The sequence below is a fragment of the Dermacentor variabilis genome, chromosome 11 (assembly GCF_050947875.1).
Source record: "Dermacentor variabilis isolate Ectoservices chromosome 11, ASM5094787v1, whole genome shotgun sequence".
Taxonomy (NCBI): domain Eukaryota; kingdom Metazoa; phylum Arthropoda; class Arachnida; order Ixodida; family Ixodidae; genus Dermacentor; species Dermacentor variabilis.
In genome coordinates, this window is record NC_134578.1 from 31,344,010 (window position 1) to 31,359,768 (window position 15,759).

General features: G+C 44.8%; 2 protein-coding genes across 3 annotated transcripts; both read left to right on the forward strand.

Annotated features, from left to right (window-relative positions):
- The first annotated feature begins 326 nt into the window (after positions 1-326).
- LOC142564911 (lipase 1-like) lies at positions 327-7,306 on the forward strand. Of its 2 annotated transcripts, XM_075676113.1 has the most exons (4): positions 327-668; positions 5,489-5,603; positions 5,696-5,846; positions 7,155-7,306. In XM_075676113.1, the coding sequence occupies exons 2-4, from the start codon at positions 5,527-5,529 to the stop codon at positions 7,275-7,277; spliced, it is 351 nt and encodes a 116-aa protein (XP_075532228.1). In that variant the 5' UTR covers positions 327-668; positions 5,489-5,526; the 3' UTR covers positions 7,278-7,306. The 2 variants fall into 2 exon arrangements, 1 of the variants encoding a protein (XP_075532228.1); XR_012824709.1 differs by lacking the exons at positions 5,489-5,603; positions 5,696-5,846; positions 7,155-7,306 and adding an exon at positions 1,498-2,019.
- A 1,294-nt stretch (positions 7,307-8,600) lies between these two features.
- Positions 8,601-13,999, forward strand: LOC142564914 (lipase lipl-1-like). Its single transcript, XM_075676114.1, has 4 exons — positions 8,601-8,748; positions 10,009-10,080; positions 11,092-11,160; positions 11,839-13,999. Exons 2-4 carry the CDS (start codon positions 10,027-10,029, stop codon positions 12,091-12,093), a joined length of 378 nt encoding a protein of 125 aa, XP_075532229.1. The 5' UTR covers positions 8,601-8,748; positions 10,009-10,026; the 3' UTR covers positions 12,094-13,999.
- Positions 14,000-15,759: the final 1,760 nt, after the last annotated feature.

The window sequence follows — 15,759 nt, forward strand, 5'->3', positions numbered from 1 at the left end:
TTGAAGCCGAGCTTTCTTTTTTTTTCACTCAGTCCATCCGCTACAGCAGGCCACCGAACATCGCTGGGCGAGGACATTCAATCAAGTCACAAGATTGAAATCACCCAACTTGCTCGCGGCCACGTTACGCAACCTGGCCGGTCTGTCCGCGACTGCTGTACAAACGCCGTCACATACAGGGAACGGGATATTGATTAACTCGTGCGCTATGGGCAGCGCTTGTGCAGCGGCTGCATCTCTCCGCGGATTTCCTCGCGTTGCGGCAACAACCTGTTGCGCGTATCTGCACGATAGTACTCGCAAGCATTCGCAAACGCCCACACAAATACCCCTTGCGGCATCGTACATTTCGGCGCGGCAACGATGCCGCCGTGCTGTTGCTTGACGTCACCAAATAGGTTCTTTCTTTCTCATAGTGCTTGAAAGCGAGGTGATGTGCACCATGCGACCGCGTATCTCAGGCATCGTTGGTGCTCGTACAAGTGATGCGTTCACGTATGAGGAAGCTTTATATGCAAGTCTCGTCCCACGTTCCTCGCATTTGTCTAGCGATCGACCAATCCCTCAACATGGACGTCCTGCGTCAGATTTCGGCAGCATGGCTCATGGCCTTCGTTGCCGTAATTACCGGGAAAGAAGATATGAAACTGGAGGCTAGCATGACGCCCGTGAGTTGGAGTTGTTACGCTCTTCTTTCGACTGCCTGAGTTCAAAAGAGTGTCACTGTAGTTAACAATTATTGCAGTACTGATAACATTAAATATTGCGAGCCAACTTGAAGACACTAACTATTTAAGACCATGACGACAGGTGTGGCATGGTGCTTGCTGTGCTGAATGTGCTTCGATGAAGGAACGCTGAGCGATTTCTGAGATGCGATAGTTAGATGGTGCAGTTAAGGTGGTTTTGTAAAAAGAAGCGTCTTCTACATACTCCTACTCTCCGCTTGTACGTTAAGAGGTTGTGTAGTTTCTGTCTATGCTGTGGCTTTTAGAATTTATTTGTAACGTTGCGTTCCTCTTACTGAAATCATAAGAATGTATACTGTATGTATAGGGTATGTGTACAAGAACATCGAAGCTATGTTTAAGTACGCATAAGAGCCGATGTGTACAATGCTGTTTTAGAGACTAGGAGTAGCTAGTAATGTCTTTGCGCACAAAGAAGGCATAAGAGCACATGTGCACAATAATAACGCTTTCTGAGACTCCGAGTAGCTGGAGGCCTATTTCGGCCTAATGTCCTCTTCATAGCCTGAATAAAAAAGTTTATCGAATGAAGAACAGCTCCTGTAGTAAAAATCTAAGCCTAATGAAGGTCTGTTCTTTTTCGATTTTAAAAGGCTAATATCCTCAGCCCTGAAGTAAACTTGTGAACTATGAACGTTATGTGGAAGATTTGACATCTCGGCTTTCAGCGAGATTTTCGTCTTGCTAAGGCGTGCTTAGTCTGACTGATGATGACAATTGCACTACGTTTACGTTTGCGCTGACGCAGTGTGAGCTCATAAGATACCGTGGCTACCCATGCGAGACAAGTTACGCGACCACGGACGACGGATACATGCTCCAAGTGATCAGGGTTGCTCACGGCATGCGCGCCGACGGACAAAGTGCCGCAGGTCAAGGAAGCGAGACACCACGTCGACATCCTGTGCTTTTCGTGCCACCATTGCTCTCAACGTCCGATCTTTACTTCATCAATTTCCCTTGGGAGAGTCCAGGCAACTATCTATCTCTGTCTAGGCAACTATCTTTTGCTCTGACTGAACTGTGTTCGTTAAATCGAAGTTCCTTTTTATTGCGATAGCAATTATATGGACACTTCAGGCGCATTCCTGCCGTCGGCGTGGACGTCGCCGTCGCCGCGAGGTTCCGTATAACGGCAAAGGGCGATAAAATCGTCACCGCTTGCCGTAACTGTGTGTGCGAGTGAACGGGTGCGAGGGTGAGCCGACGTTCGCGGCTCAATCTCGCGCACGTAACGGCAAAAAGCACGGATGAAGCGCACTGCCTTGCATCGCGCATGTCTTCGGTGGGAGGGGACGAAAGCGGCGCGCGTTCTACTGCGGGCGACCCGGGCGCGACTTTGCAACTGCTAGTAAGTACAGCGGGGTGTGGCACTTGCGGAGGCGCCGGACTTTCGCGCGCATGCGCGAGTAAGAGCGGCTGCGATAGAGAAAAATGTGGGTGCTTTTGGTCCTTGAATATATGACTCTGCCTACGCTCTAAAACAAAATAACACCTGTTGGGTCGTATCTTGCCGCACAACGATAATTGTCATCGGTATTCCCCGCATTTCCTTTATTTAAGGCTGCGAGCCCGGTACTTCGCAGTCACGAACGGCATGCGCGTTATCACCATGACATAGCATTCTCACCGGGAAAGTAGCGAGCGCAGCGTTTTCAGGAAAGGAAACGCAAGCAAGACAGATGACGATTATCGTTGTGGGGCAAGACATGACCCAAAGAGTGTGGATTTGCTTAAGAATGTAGGCATTACGGAGGAGTTTGTTAGCGCCTGTTCTGTGCGTTTGTCCCTAGGCGTCCCGGCATTGCGGAGTGGGGTCGAGTTTGTTTACGCTTCGACGCTGGCTGCCAGCGCTGTCAAACAAGCTATAATATCGGAGACGTTTCCGAGGGAGCCGTAGGGACCGTCCAAGAGGGCCGTCCGCATACATTGAAAATCCAGAAGGCAGAGCGCCTTAGCAACCACCGTTGAACGCAAGTGGCTGAAACCTAAAGTGGTTAACATAACCTAAAGGTAACCTAACCTAACGAGGCCGAGACAAAAAAGACAATAATGCTCGCTACGTAACTGCTGTGAGAATACGCCGCGCCACCCTGACGGCTTTTACGTTAACCAATCCTAACGTATCGTTAACCTAACCTAACCAAAGGTAAAGTTGACCTAACAGAAGATAACGTGGCCTCGACGCAAAGACAATAATCCGCACGGCGCAAGCGCTGTGAGAATGCGCCGTGCCACTCTAACGCCTTTTACGCTAACCTAACGTAACCAACGGTAACATAAACCTAAGCTAAGCTAACTAACCTAACATGGACGAGACGCAAAGCCAGTAATCCTCACGGTGTGACATCAGGCAATCGCGTTCAACCGCGGTTCCTAAGGCGCTGTTTCTTTATTTCACTCAAAGGCGGATCACACGAAAATGTTCCGGAAAAGTCTAGGAGAACAGGCTCGGCCTCTACTGCGGCCCCGATTACTCCCCCGGGAAAATCAGTAATGTTTTTTCTCCTTTTTTTTCACTCAGAGTGCCGTAAGGCGCGACAATGGTTATAATCCGGCATGACTGGCTCATCACCAGCACCGCACACTCTAGAAAGTGTGTTCGACGTACCTTTAAACTCAGCGATCGCGAAATGGGGCATCAGTGCGCGGTGCTTCACCTGTTTCACCGCATCGGCAGCTAGCGTCCGAGCGTAAACAAACTCGACCCCACTCCGCAATGCCGGCACGCCTAGGAACAAACGCATAAAACACGCGCAATGACACTTCTCCACCGTAGTGCCTAGGCAGAGTCAGATACTCAAGGAGAAAAGGCCCCCACATTTTCTCTCTCGGACCCGCTCTTACTCTCGCCGGCGCAGAAACGTCGAGTGCCTCGAGAAACGCCACGATTCCGCTGTAGCAACTAGCAATTGTAAGAAATCTATGGGCACTTCGCTGGGCTAAATTGCGATAGGCGAAAGCTTATCTGTGACTGCCTCTGTTGCTGTTGTCTGAGCTGTTCTGCGAACGGACGCCGCCGTGGCTGCGAGCATGAGATGCAATCACAGCCATATGGCTGTAAGTTTTGTCGCCGATGTGCGCGCAGCCCCACGCACCCACTCGCCCAGTGCTACTGGCATGGCGTCTCCTCTCCTTGCTCCCCTCGCCGGTGATCACCGCTTTCGTGCGTCCACCCCGGACTGCGCCCGGACACTCATGAGCCACTAAAGGCTTACGGCTTAAAAATGCAGCCCCGCGTGGTCACGCGCGCACGGCTGCATCGAAAGCCATCTGCGACGAGGCCGGGTCCACGCTGTGGTGTGTCTTCGCGGCGTGCTTCGCGTTGATGCGAACGGCTGCACGAAAAGTCGATTTGCTCGCTGTTGCGGTTGCGTTTCCTCACTGCAGCGTAGTGACAGCGAGTTTCCGCGGTCATCTAGTGAGATGTGTTCATGTTGGCTAGTGCGCCATGCTTGTTGATTTAGTTAGCATGCCTATGTTTACAAGTTTATGTGGCCGATAAAACTACTATCGTTACTTCATATAGCTGTCCATGAATTTGCTATCGTAATCGATGCTACGCCTTGCATGCGGAACTGTGGCTTTTTTCTTATGTTTGTCGAATCTTGTTTATTTGAAGTCCCATTTTGATTCGAGTATTTGGACGACGCTTTACAAGTGCCATTAGATGGCAAGAGGATAATAACGGGCCCAGGAGTGTGTGTACAGACAGTTCTGGACAAAAAATTAGAAACAAACTGAAATCGCTGTAATTCGATTTTCCTTGAAATTAGAATTGAGAGAGACTTCCTAGTCGCTTGTTGAACATAATGTGGCGCCAAGAATTTGCGTCTTCACAGACGATTTTCATCACACACTGTTGCACATGTCCAAATTAGACAAAGCGCTCAATAAACAGTGGATAAATAAAGAAGACATCAGCATAAAGTCAACGTTACGACAAGAGGACTTCCCTTGACAAGAAAAGGTTCCCTTGTCCTAACGTTGCTTCGAACTATATGGTTTGTTCGCCATCAGTTGATTATTGCTGTTGGCTACAGTGTAAGGGCGCAATGCATTTAGTTAGAGTTCAGAAGATGTATGAAACGACGCAATACATATTAATGCAAGTTCCCATATTTATTGAGGTGAAAAGCATGCAGCTATTCAATGTTCAGTGCAGCAGTCAGTGTCTTTAGAACTGTGGACATTCTCACGGACAACGCTTCTTGCTTTCGACAGGGTTTTACGCTAGAGCTCAGCACGTAAATGTATCACAATAAAAGAGGGATGAAGACCGCAGTTAAATAATGCATGCATAATGTGCCGCATTCTTAGGTGAGACATACGGCACACCTTAGACGTATGTCTTAATCTGAGTGAGTAGAAAGTCTTGAAAGTTACTTCCCTCAAAATCGGTCAAATGTACACTTTTCTCCAGTGGCAGTAACAAGCTTAGGAGAGCCTGTGCCGATTATTCATACGAGCTGTTCCTTTGATAACCAGCAAGTCATTTCTTACGGGACCGTTCAACCAACACATTTTAACACAATCCGTGTTTATCCTTAGGAATGCCCGTAGAGTGCGAACGCTTGCACTTTTGCCGAAATGTTCTGACTACAAATGGCAGCCACAATATGTGAGCCGACGAAGACATATCACTACCACTTGCCACCTGCCCCAGTGTATTTTCCGATTCCTGTGTTTTATTCATTTTATTAGGTTTCCTATTTAATGGGGGTGTACTCCATTTCCAGGCTTTCTGTTCGCCGACAGCGGATTCGACGTCTGGGCCATGAGTAACAGGGAGTCAAGGCCCTACTCAAACAGCACGAGATTTTCGCAGAGGGACCCTAAGTACTGGCGATGGAGGTAACACGCACGTTTCTCGGTATCTTTGCAGCTAGGCAAAACAGAAACATATGACAGATTTATTTGACATTAATTGCTTAACATCGCTGCAGCTTCGACGAATTAGGGCGCTACGACTTGGCCGCTTGCATCGACCATGTCCTTAAGGCCACGGGCGCCCCCAAACTGACAACAGTGGCACTCTCTCAGGGTGTAATGGCGAATCTTGTGCTGCACTCTGTACGGCCAGAGTACAACACGAAGGTGAGGCGTCCTCAAGTATGTGCAGTCAGTAAGGATAAGCACCTCAGACCTCGAGTGTGGGATTTAAAGCATGGGCGTGTCCTGTCACGTGTAACCACCCACAGTGAGTCAGAAACCGCAGATCTACATTTCGTTTGCGTCCGCTGACTTTGGTCGCAGTCAATTAATCTGGCTATGCTTTTGCACATGCATACAAGCATATAAATGCACACACACATACACACACACGCACGAACACACATAAATATGACAACGTGCGTTCAATATACATCGCAACACCTGCACAGAGTGCTCACTGCAACTTAGAAGGTACTTTGTCTGGAATATTTATACGACAAAACTCGGACGTCAATACGGAATTGAGGAGGAGGTTCGAGGATCTCATTAGTAAAGTGCACATAGTGACGGTACAAGAAATTAACTTTAAGACTCCTTTTTTTAAAAAGATTACTGGTATGCCAGAATTGCTATTTGGTCACTGAGAAAGTGCGTCAGCTATACCTCAGCGAAGGCATCCGCCTCGTGTCACTGATGACAGGAGGTGAACTCGAAAGCGGGCGCCTACCCGGAAGCACATTCTTTGCTAAATGCACCTGCTATTCAAAAGTTGTGCCCTCTAATGGCAATAAATAGAAGTTGAGTAACAGAATACATATGCTAAGTAGAAAGTGAAATGCAGCCAATTTACTTGGTTAGCGGCGTTGAGTAATCCTACAAGATAATTCAGCATCGCTATCCGAGTAAACTGGCTGCTTGTACAATCAGCTCTTCATGTCTCCCGTGTTAGCAGCTAAAAAGTAAACTGGAGGGGTAACAAACTCGCGCTTTATTATTGTAGATATTCCTTTTGGCTTAAGTTCTAAGAAACCAATTTCCCTGTTGTTTGGACTTTCCAATTTCTAAAGATGTGGTGTTCGAGGATGTCGAGTACGCATTTCCACCATTATATAAAATCTACATATCATATCAAAGGTGCCCAAGATGAAAAAAAGACTCTATGACAAAAAGTAGAGCAACCCCTTTACATGATGTAAGCATGCATTACCGGCAACAATTTACCAGATATATAATAAACAATTAGAATACTAAACAATTACTGCAGTCAAGCAGCCTTTTATGGTGGCTTTGATATACCCAGTCAAATTACAGCAAATCCAATAGCACGCTCTAAGAGGGAAATAAATTAAAAAGCGCATGCAAATAAGTGACGCCATTTGGATACCATAACGACAGTTTGCATATTGTTTTTCACAATGGTATGCGACAAATACACCGAAAGGATGCAAGAAAACCACTTCACCCATGCAGGTAGACCTTCTCGTGGCGTATGGTCCTGTTGGAAATCTCACCCACATAGGGCCTCCAACTTCGCTACTAATACCGTATGTCCCTTCTCTCATGGCAAGTTGTTTTATTCTTATACAAATGTAAAACCATGTAATCATAATAAAAATTTAGCACTTGAGCTCTTTAACTAAATACGGTACCATGATTTACAAGTAGAGCAATGCACTACTTGTAAGTAGAGCAATGTGACTCGAAATAAGTTGCTCATAGACTACTTCGCTGATACTTGGTAAAGCCATTGTAACACATACAGACACAAAGAACACAAGACTGGACACGCTGGCGATCGCGGTGATAACAGTAAAAAATATACACCAAGTAGTAGCACATTTAACGAAGGAGATGAAATGCGCCAATGGTTAACGAATTTATGTGCACATATTTCGAGCAACGGCAATTGAACTTGTAATTTAACGGAATAATTGCAATCGGATGCGGCTTAGCACGCACTGACTTGTTCTCCTTTCTTAGTTTTGACAAATACTGCGCCTTAAATAAAGCCATGGTTTCTATACAGTAAACATACTTGTAGCTATAACTTACTGCTACATTTTTGTGCTGGGAAAGAACTTGCTGCGCTGTGATCAGACCTGAAAAATTATTGAAGAATTCAGTTGCTAGGGGATATTAGTCTAAGACTTAAGAAGCTTTACAGAAAACTCAAAGAACTGGCGCATTTAATAGTCTTTCCTTCGAATCACTCTCCCGAGCCAAGGTAGCTGCTTACCAAGCCCAATCGTAGGATGCCTAACAAGCAGTTCACCAGGGCTATAAGGCAATATTGGCTTCAATGTATGTCCAGGTTTGTTGAATCCAAAAGGGAACTGAAGAACAGTGGTAGCATGCCAACATTCCGAGAAAGCCATGTGTTTTTGTCAAGAAAGCAGGCAGTATCCTTGGTGGAGTTAGTGGGACAGTAGAAGCACCAGACTAAATCAGTTCATACAAGTAGTATTTCGCCTCTAAGTTCTGTGTACATTTATTTAGTAGATATTGAAATCAGACTTGGGAGTCCCGCAAAATAACTAGCAGCATGGTTTTGCATGATAGAAAAGAAGAAGGCGGATATTTTAGCTACAGTAAGGAACTCTATGTGGAGAAAATATTGGCAGCATGTAGCTTTGAAGTATTTGGGAAAGAGAAAAAGCACTAAACAGATAGGAAAACTGTTGTAAGGCAAGTATATCAGTCACGCACATGTGCACCTCCTGCTTTCACTATTACTTATGATATCTAATTATGGCGACCCGCTCTTGAAGGCGCCTTCCTTCAGGTGTCAAATCAGCATTAGCAATTATATGTTAACTTTTTGGCAACTGCGGCATGGAATTTCACTTCAGTTACAAATATTGTAGACTCCTCTTGGAAGGCAAAGTGATCAAGTGATCATGGATCTTTGCAGGAAATTGTCTACCCCTTCACGGATGCAGGTTACCTTGGTACTTCTAAAGCCCTCAGGGCATTGATCTCAGCGGCGTGTACTCTCTGCGGAGGCGCCCTCTGTGCTCTCGGCTTCACGCTAAACGACTTTTGCAGCCCGGAACAGTTCAACAAGGTGCGCACTAATTAAGGAACTTGCGATTCAGTCAAGACTGCCGGTTGCGTGGCCAAAATATCCTTTATTATCGCAGTTGTAGGATTCGCTGCAGCCCGCCACAGAGTGCCGCCTGCAAGAAACGACTGCAGGGACGTGCAAAGCACCAGCACAGCGTTGTCCCTCTCAATATGAGGGCTCTACATGCCACGCATGCCCGTCGCAAATCAGGCACTTGAAAGGAAGAACGTTCGGATGTCAACAATCGTGACAGTGCGGTGGCCATCCTCTGACCTGCGGGCTGAGAGGAGCACCGAATCCCCAGTCAGCTTGAACGTGTGCAGAAGCGCGAAATACCCTGAACACTACAATAAGTGTCACGACAATATGTATGTGACACACATTGTGACACACTGTGACAATGTGACACAATATGTGACACTACAATATGTGTCATCACACTCGGTAGCACTTTGTGATTCTCCAACCTCTCAACCATAGTTCTCTACCAATGTAAATTTTTCTATTTGATTCAGCTTTCGGGAGCCAAGACTTCAGTGTTTTCCTTTTTCGCGTGCAAGGTTTAAAGTCACCAGGCGGCGTTGCTTTATGTTTTTGTAGCCTCTGGCAAGTCAATAATAATGCTGCGTGAAACGAAATGGACAAAATGACACGCACAATGTTTTTTCTATCTGCACTATTCGTCAATCTTCAAAGTGAAGATTAAAGGGACGTGAAAGAAGGTGGCCAAAACTGAGCGATTATGCTGTAGATTGCTTAGAACTTTGATATCGACGTATCTGCATTGTGTCAACAAGAGAGAAACGTACACGATCCAAAAATATGCTCGTTTAGGCTTAGGCTGTGAATGATCAAACAACCTTATATCGTCAAACATATTTGTTTGCGCAAATCCGTGCTGCATGCACTCTATGAATTGTGCATACTTAAGGTATAGACTACATTCATGTTTGTTGAAGAGAGCAAAGGGCCTGTCTAAAAGCGCATCTGGCAATGCAGCATTTCAGTGAGCTATACTTGCCATGCAAGTTCACGTAACTACTCTATAGCTATACGGCGTTATTAATTTAATCTGCCTCAATATAACATTTATGCATACCAATATATCATACGAAGGTAACTTATTTCGGTTTCGTGAGTGTTATTGTTGAGGCTAAATTTCCATTTCAGATATGTAAAACTAATGTGGAGCACGCAGTCTTGGTATTTTCATTTTAGTCGTTCCACTGGTTATTTCTTGTGAACCTCGCTTAATTTCAGACTCGTGTTCCAGTATACATGGGTCACATGCCGATGGGCACAACCGTGCAAAACCTTCTTCATTTCCACCAGGTATTACATCTTATTCGCTTTCTACTCGAGTGGTGCAAGGGCTTAGACGACTTTGTTTACGCGAACAAGTTACGATAAGGTTACTTCATGCGAATTTCATGTTGACAGATAACACAGGTTTCCGAAATTCAATGTAAAAGGAATGAGAGATATCCTTGGAACGTCGAGTCTAATTTGCTGATTTGCTTATAGAGAAAGAGAGAGCGAGAAAGAAAGGGCAGGGTGGGTAACTATAGACTTTATCCAGTTTGCTACCCTCACGTGGTAGAGTTATATTTTACAATGCCCTTGCAAAGCACTCGGATGGTTCGGCATGAATGTATCATCATGAGCATGTGGTGAATGTCTCCAAAAACAGACTTATGTGTGAAAAAGTTAAGGAAAGCACAAGTGGTTGCCATCACCGTGCAGAACGAATGGACTGATTCTCTCGAATTCCGTGCACCGTATTCTGTCTTGGCTACCTACGCAACAATATAAATGCATTTGTTCATGTGGTTGACACTTGAGCGCTGCCAATCAAGGCTATCGTTGAAAGCGAAGCTTTCTTTGCATGCCTTGATTACTAAGCCTCGTCTATTGGTTCGGCGCCACATCCATTGCTCACAAAGAGCTATTTCATTACACGTCTGGTGGTCGATGTTTCAGAAGAAACGAACATAGTAAACAGCAAAAGATAGTGAAGCAAATGCTCCTCAAGCACAAGCGGCATGTTGGAAAGAGCGGGAAACGAATGCCAGCGCAGACCTATTACCTGAGATCCTATTCGAAGCTGATACAATTGGCAAAGTTTAGTTCACTTTAGCAGAGGGCAACAGCTCTGCTGAGCGGAACCTGTAAATCCTTTCTGCGGCTACACTACTACTTGTACTAGTTGTACTATTTGAAATACTATTTTTTATTTGCTCATTGTTTTCTCAATGAAGAATAAACTGAAACTGAAACTGAAACCTTCAGTCTAGATAGGATGATGTGGCAGTCGTCCTTCAGAGAATGAATTCTTCATTTCAGCTTTACAAAGCCAGGAACTTCGTCATGTACGACCATGGTCCCTCCGAGAATATTCGTCGATATGGACAGGTAAATGACACCCAAGATTTTTAGCAAACGTTCACAATTTTCACTTTACGAGGCAGACTTGACTCTGAAGAGGTGTTGGTGCAGATACATATTGCCGAGACAAAAAGGAGTGCCTGTAATGTCATTACTCACCATAACTTTTGTAGTGATCGGCTGTTATCCTTATTTCTCAATATGCTCCAATATTTCAAGTATTGTACTATATATGTAATAGCCTTTCTTTCCAGCGCAAGCAAGAACGGGACAACCGAATTAACAAGACAAAGTGCTGACAGCCGACTGATGTTTATTGTTGGACTAAAATATGAAAATCGAACATAATCAACCGAAAAATAACCACCTGTAACCAACTAGCACAAAAGTACATTCTTGTTACAAACTGTTGTCCTGTGGACATCTAAGCACTCAGGCTGATGGCAGTGGCAATATATTAACACAAGCCCTCCCCCTTCCCCTTCCTGCTGCTCTTATATTGGACTTGCGGTATGGTGTGCGAACATTGAGAGAAATCCAGACACAATCGTAAATATTTCTGCTAAAAACTGCAAAGAACCACCGCAAGGCACCACATTGCACGCGTTTGAGCGCGATTTCTTTGTCGGCTATATGTATCATAAGGACGGGAAAAGTATATCAATGTCGTTTTGTTCTTCTCGATGTGCTGCTTCTGATGCGCAGAGAACTGCCCCACCGTACCCACTGGAGCGCATACGTTTACCGGTGGCCTTGTTTTGGTCACACGGGGATACCTTGGCTGGAGCAACCGACGTGTCGACAATGGCTGCCGCTCTTGGTTCGAACGTCATATTAAACTACGCGGTTCCTGTTCGGACCTTCCGCCACCTAGATTTCGCCACTGGATACAGGGCTAATGATATCTTGCATAATGTTGCCCTCGAACTCATTCGAAAGCGCATTGGCCGAAACCCTTAATGTCAAAGGAATGTAACTTAAGTATATAAAAACTTAAACGTGTTCATTGAACGCACATGACAAGTGGGCATAGGGAATATAGTTGATGGAGTTTATGATTTGTAGAATTGTGATACTGAAGCGTGTTCCTAGAACAACTTGACTCAGCTGCCATTCAGTTTCTGTTCTGGTAAATGTTTATTACGAATCGCTTTGGCAAAATTACATGATTAACAGAAGTCGAGCAAGGAATGTCACTGCATCCAACCGCTTCGACGAGGGGCGTTAGCGTTCGTTTGGGCAGCAATGGCTTCTGGCATTCTTTGTTGTTTAGTTTAGCGTAGCTGTGTAGGAAAGAGTGAAAGGCATCGTGTCATAAAGATCAGCCCTATTTTGCACGCCAACACAGCCAGAACTGCGAGCATGACTGCTTTAAGCAGCGGCAGCTATCTAGTAGAGTGAGTAGTCCTCTGTTGTATTTCTGGGAAGGAGCGATGGTGATACAATGCCACATACCTATATATTGAGAGCAGAATTGTAACCATAGCATAAACAAATGTTGCTTTCTAAGTTATTTTGTCTTTCTTCATGTCTGTTATATCTGTAGGATAACTTATATCTGTTATATCATTATTATCGGCAGCAGGATGCACTGTTTTCACTCATATTGTTACATGGAAGCCTGCACGGTAGCGAAACTATGCCACAATGCAGAGGCCAGCAAATAGGTGCAAAGGCGCTGTGTAGTTTTCCGTTCGGTGGCCGCCGATTTCGTTGCCGAGTCACGTAACCGCAAGACCGGTGGCAGGAGCACCGTCTCGGTGCGTCTTTGAAGTGGGAACACAGGGAGAGTGGTATAGCTTTACCTTGAACCTATGGAACATACTGTGCCGAAGTAGTAGATAACATAGTGGGACTTGCGGCTACGATGTCGTATGTGACGTCAGTTACTCGTCGAAGCACACGATAATGGCCAGTGTGCAATGAGACAGGAGCTTTACAGAGAGCCTCATGCAAGAGAGCCTTATGCAGAGTGTCTAGGGCCTAGTCAGGTGACCACGTGTGTTACGTTTAGCCCTCTTCACCTGGACTATTGTATGTTGTCTGAATTTCAATAAAGTCAAAATCAACGGTACCGGGACTCAAGTGGCGCGTTCAGTATGTAGGAACATCTTGATGGCAGTCAACCTTGTTCTACAAGGTGGACGTGAAAGACCTGGCTATTAGATTTGGTTCCAACGTGATCGCCAACGACGTAGATTCCGACACACGCCCAGCTAGTAGAACGGAAAGTTAGGCTAGTTGGTGGAAGTTCATCTTGTAGTAAGGGGAGGGGGGGAGGGGGGTCTATACTTCGCTATAAACACACGTCCCTCACACAATAAAATTCAGTTGTGAGTCTGCGCGCATCCTTTCCACTTATACTTCTGTTGGCCATGTGTTTAAAGCGCACCAACCCCCTTTTTACAAGACGTCCAGGTACCTTGATTTCGCCACCGGATACACGGCAAACGACATCTCGCATGACATATCCATTCAAGTTATTCACAAACCGGGAATGAAAGTTGCGTGATTTCAACTTTCAAGATGTTTTCTTGTGTGACGTTTGTAAAGTTCATGAGATTGAAGCTGTGTTGCCGCCTTCTGGCCTGGAGCCATGTCAGCAGCGACAAAAAATGCTTGCAGCAACAAGATTCTGTTAAGGAGATAAGGTGGAAGTTTGTACTTTGAGCACACTGCGTACAAGAATTCGCATTTGTGCAGTTGGCGCTTCAGAAATTGCCTTTTTCCTGCGTGTAAAATGGCTAGTGAATCCTACCAGTGCCCTACGATTCTTTCCTTCTGAATTCGCATGCATTTACAAGAGGTTTACGACCACAAAGTATGAAGAAAGTAAACATGGAAATACTCTTGCAAAATGCACCTAAAGTGGTCTTGTGGAATTTTATTTTCTCGAGGCCGACGCTGTTTGTTCTTGCTTCTGTATTCGCTTGTACGCCGAAAACAATGCTTTCCTACAAAAAGGTACTTGCTTGAGAAAGCTTCGACGACGTTTGTAACGACAACGCAGGTGTTTCACAGGAAAAGCAAGTTTAAAAGCAATTTCAGATTAGTTGCTTGAGACTACATGAAAAGGAAGAAATACAGAAGAATAATAAGTAAAAGGGAAAAAAAGAAATGTCAAATAAACAAGCTGGCTAACAGAAGGTGAAAGTATATTTAAAAGACCTGACGGGCGATTGTATAACAATAGAGCACGATTCGGGTTCCGTAAACTGAAGTTCTCGCGATAGGCCGTTACGGAACTAGATCGGTAGGACGATGAAATGCAGATAGAAGGCACATAGAAAAGCTAGATCACAGTTGAATTATTACTGCACATAATAAAAAGCATAGACAGACACATTACGCATACAAGGGGAGCTAAAAACAACATAAAGAAAGGCACGAGTCTAACAATGTTTAATGTACTTCAACTTGTTATTGTTAAGTGACAAAAATGGTTGGCTCACGAAGAGACCAGCGTTCTAGCATCGGCAATTTCTCGCGTGGACAGAGAAAATAAAGCTAATTTTGAAACAAAAATGCCACTGGCATGATAAGTAAAGCTACGCACGATAAGAGAACAGCGTGCTATTTGAGAAATTTTTTTTGTTTTGCAAGACGGGAATCGACACACTCTAGTTCTGCAATGATGAATTACCAACTGGCGGAACTGTCTATCATATGTTAACATAGCTTCCTGTAGAAAATTACGTATGGCGCCACGAAGTGCAATTAAGCAAAAACGGAATACCATGGAAGGTTGGCCTGCATGCAGTGCATGCAAAAGAAAGCAATCGCAGGCGCTTTGGTAAGTTCCCATATTCATTACTATTTCGTCGCGGAATTCACTATTGAGCTTGACCTGCATCTTTATGACTTACATTATTTTAGACACAAAGCAGGCGAGGACTTAACAAAAAATGCCTATATAGAGAGCGCCCCGTTTCTTTTAAGTTCTCATTGATCTAAAAGCGATCGAATGAGCAAAAAAGAAAAATTATATGCATTTCGCTTGTGAGGTTTTTTATTTTATTCGCGTTCCTACTTAGATGCAAGATCAGATATCCTTTTGATCTGAGTTACCGTCGGGGTTGACTAAAGAGCGTGTTTCACCTCCAACCAAAATGCAGAACGCTCATGTGACCATATGCAGTTCCGTCGTCCATGACTTGTAGAGTAATTTATAAAATGTGGTTATCATCCTGGCATTTCTGTAGCGAAACACACAGGGTGTACAGTGAGATCATATAACTACACTTCCTCAAACTTTAAAGATGGCAAAACAGTTACAAACTTCTGTGGCTTCGCAGTAAGACATGACGACGATCATAGCTAACACCACACGAAAACATTCGCTATAGCCCTTTTCCCTGGCGACAAAAATCTTTTTGTACGCACGCACATAATTTCATATGTTGTAGACATTCTTCGGGCTGATATTGCACAAAGTCCATATCAATTCCCAGTCCTTCCGCTAGGGCAATTCAGCAAACATACAGAGGTATAAGGATCCACAAGGAATTTTCCGATAGAGATACCAAGAAACCCTCCGCCGAAACACGTAAAAACGTACCGCCTGAGGCTTACAAGCTATCAAGCATCGCGTTTTTGAAAAAAGACGGGCCATCCTCCACGAATAAA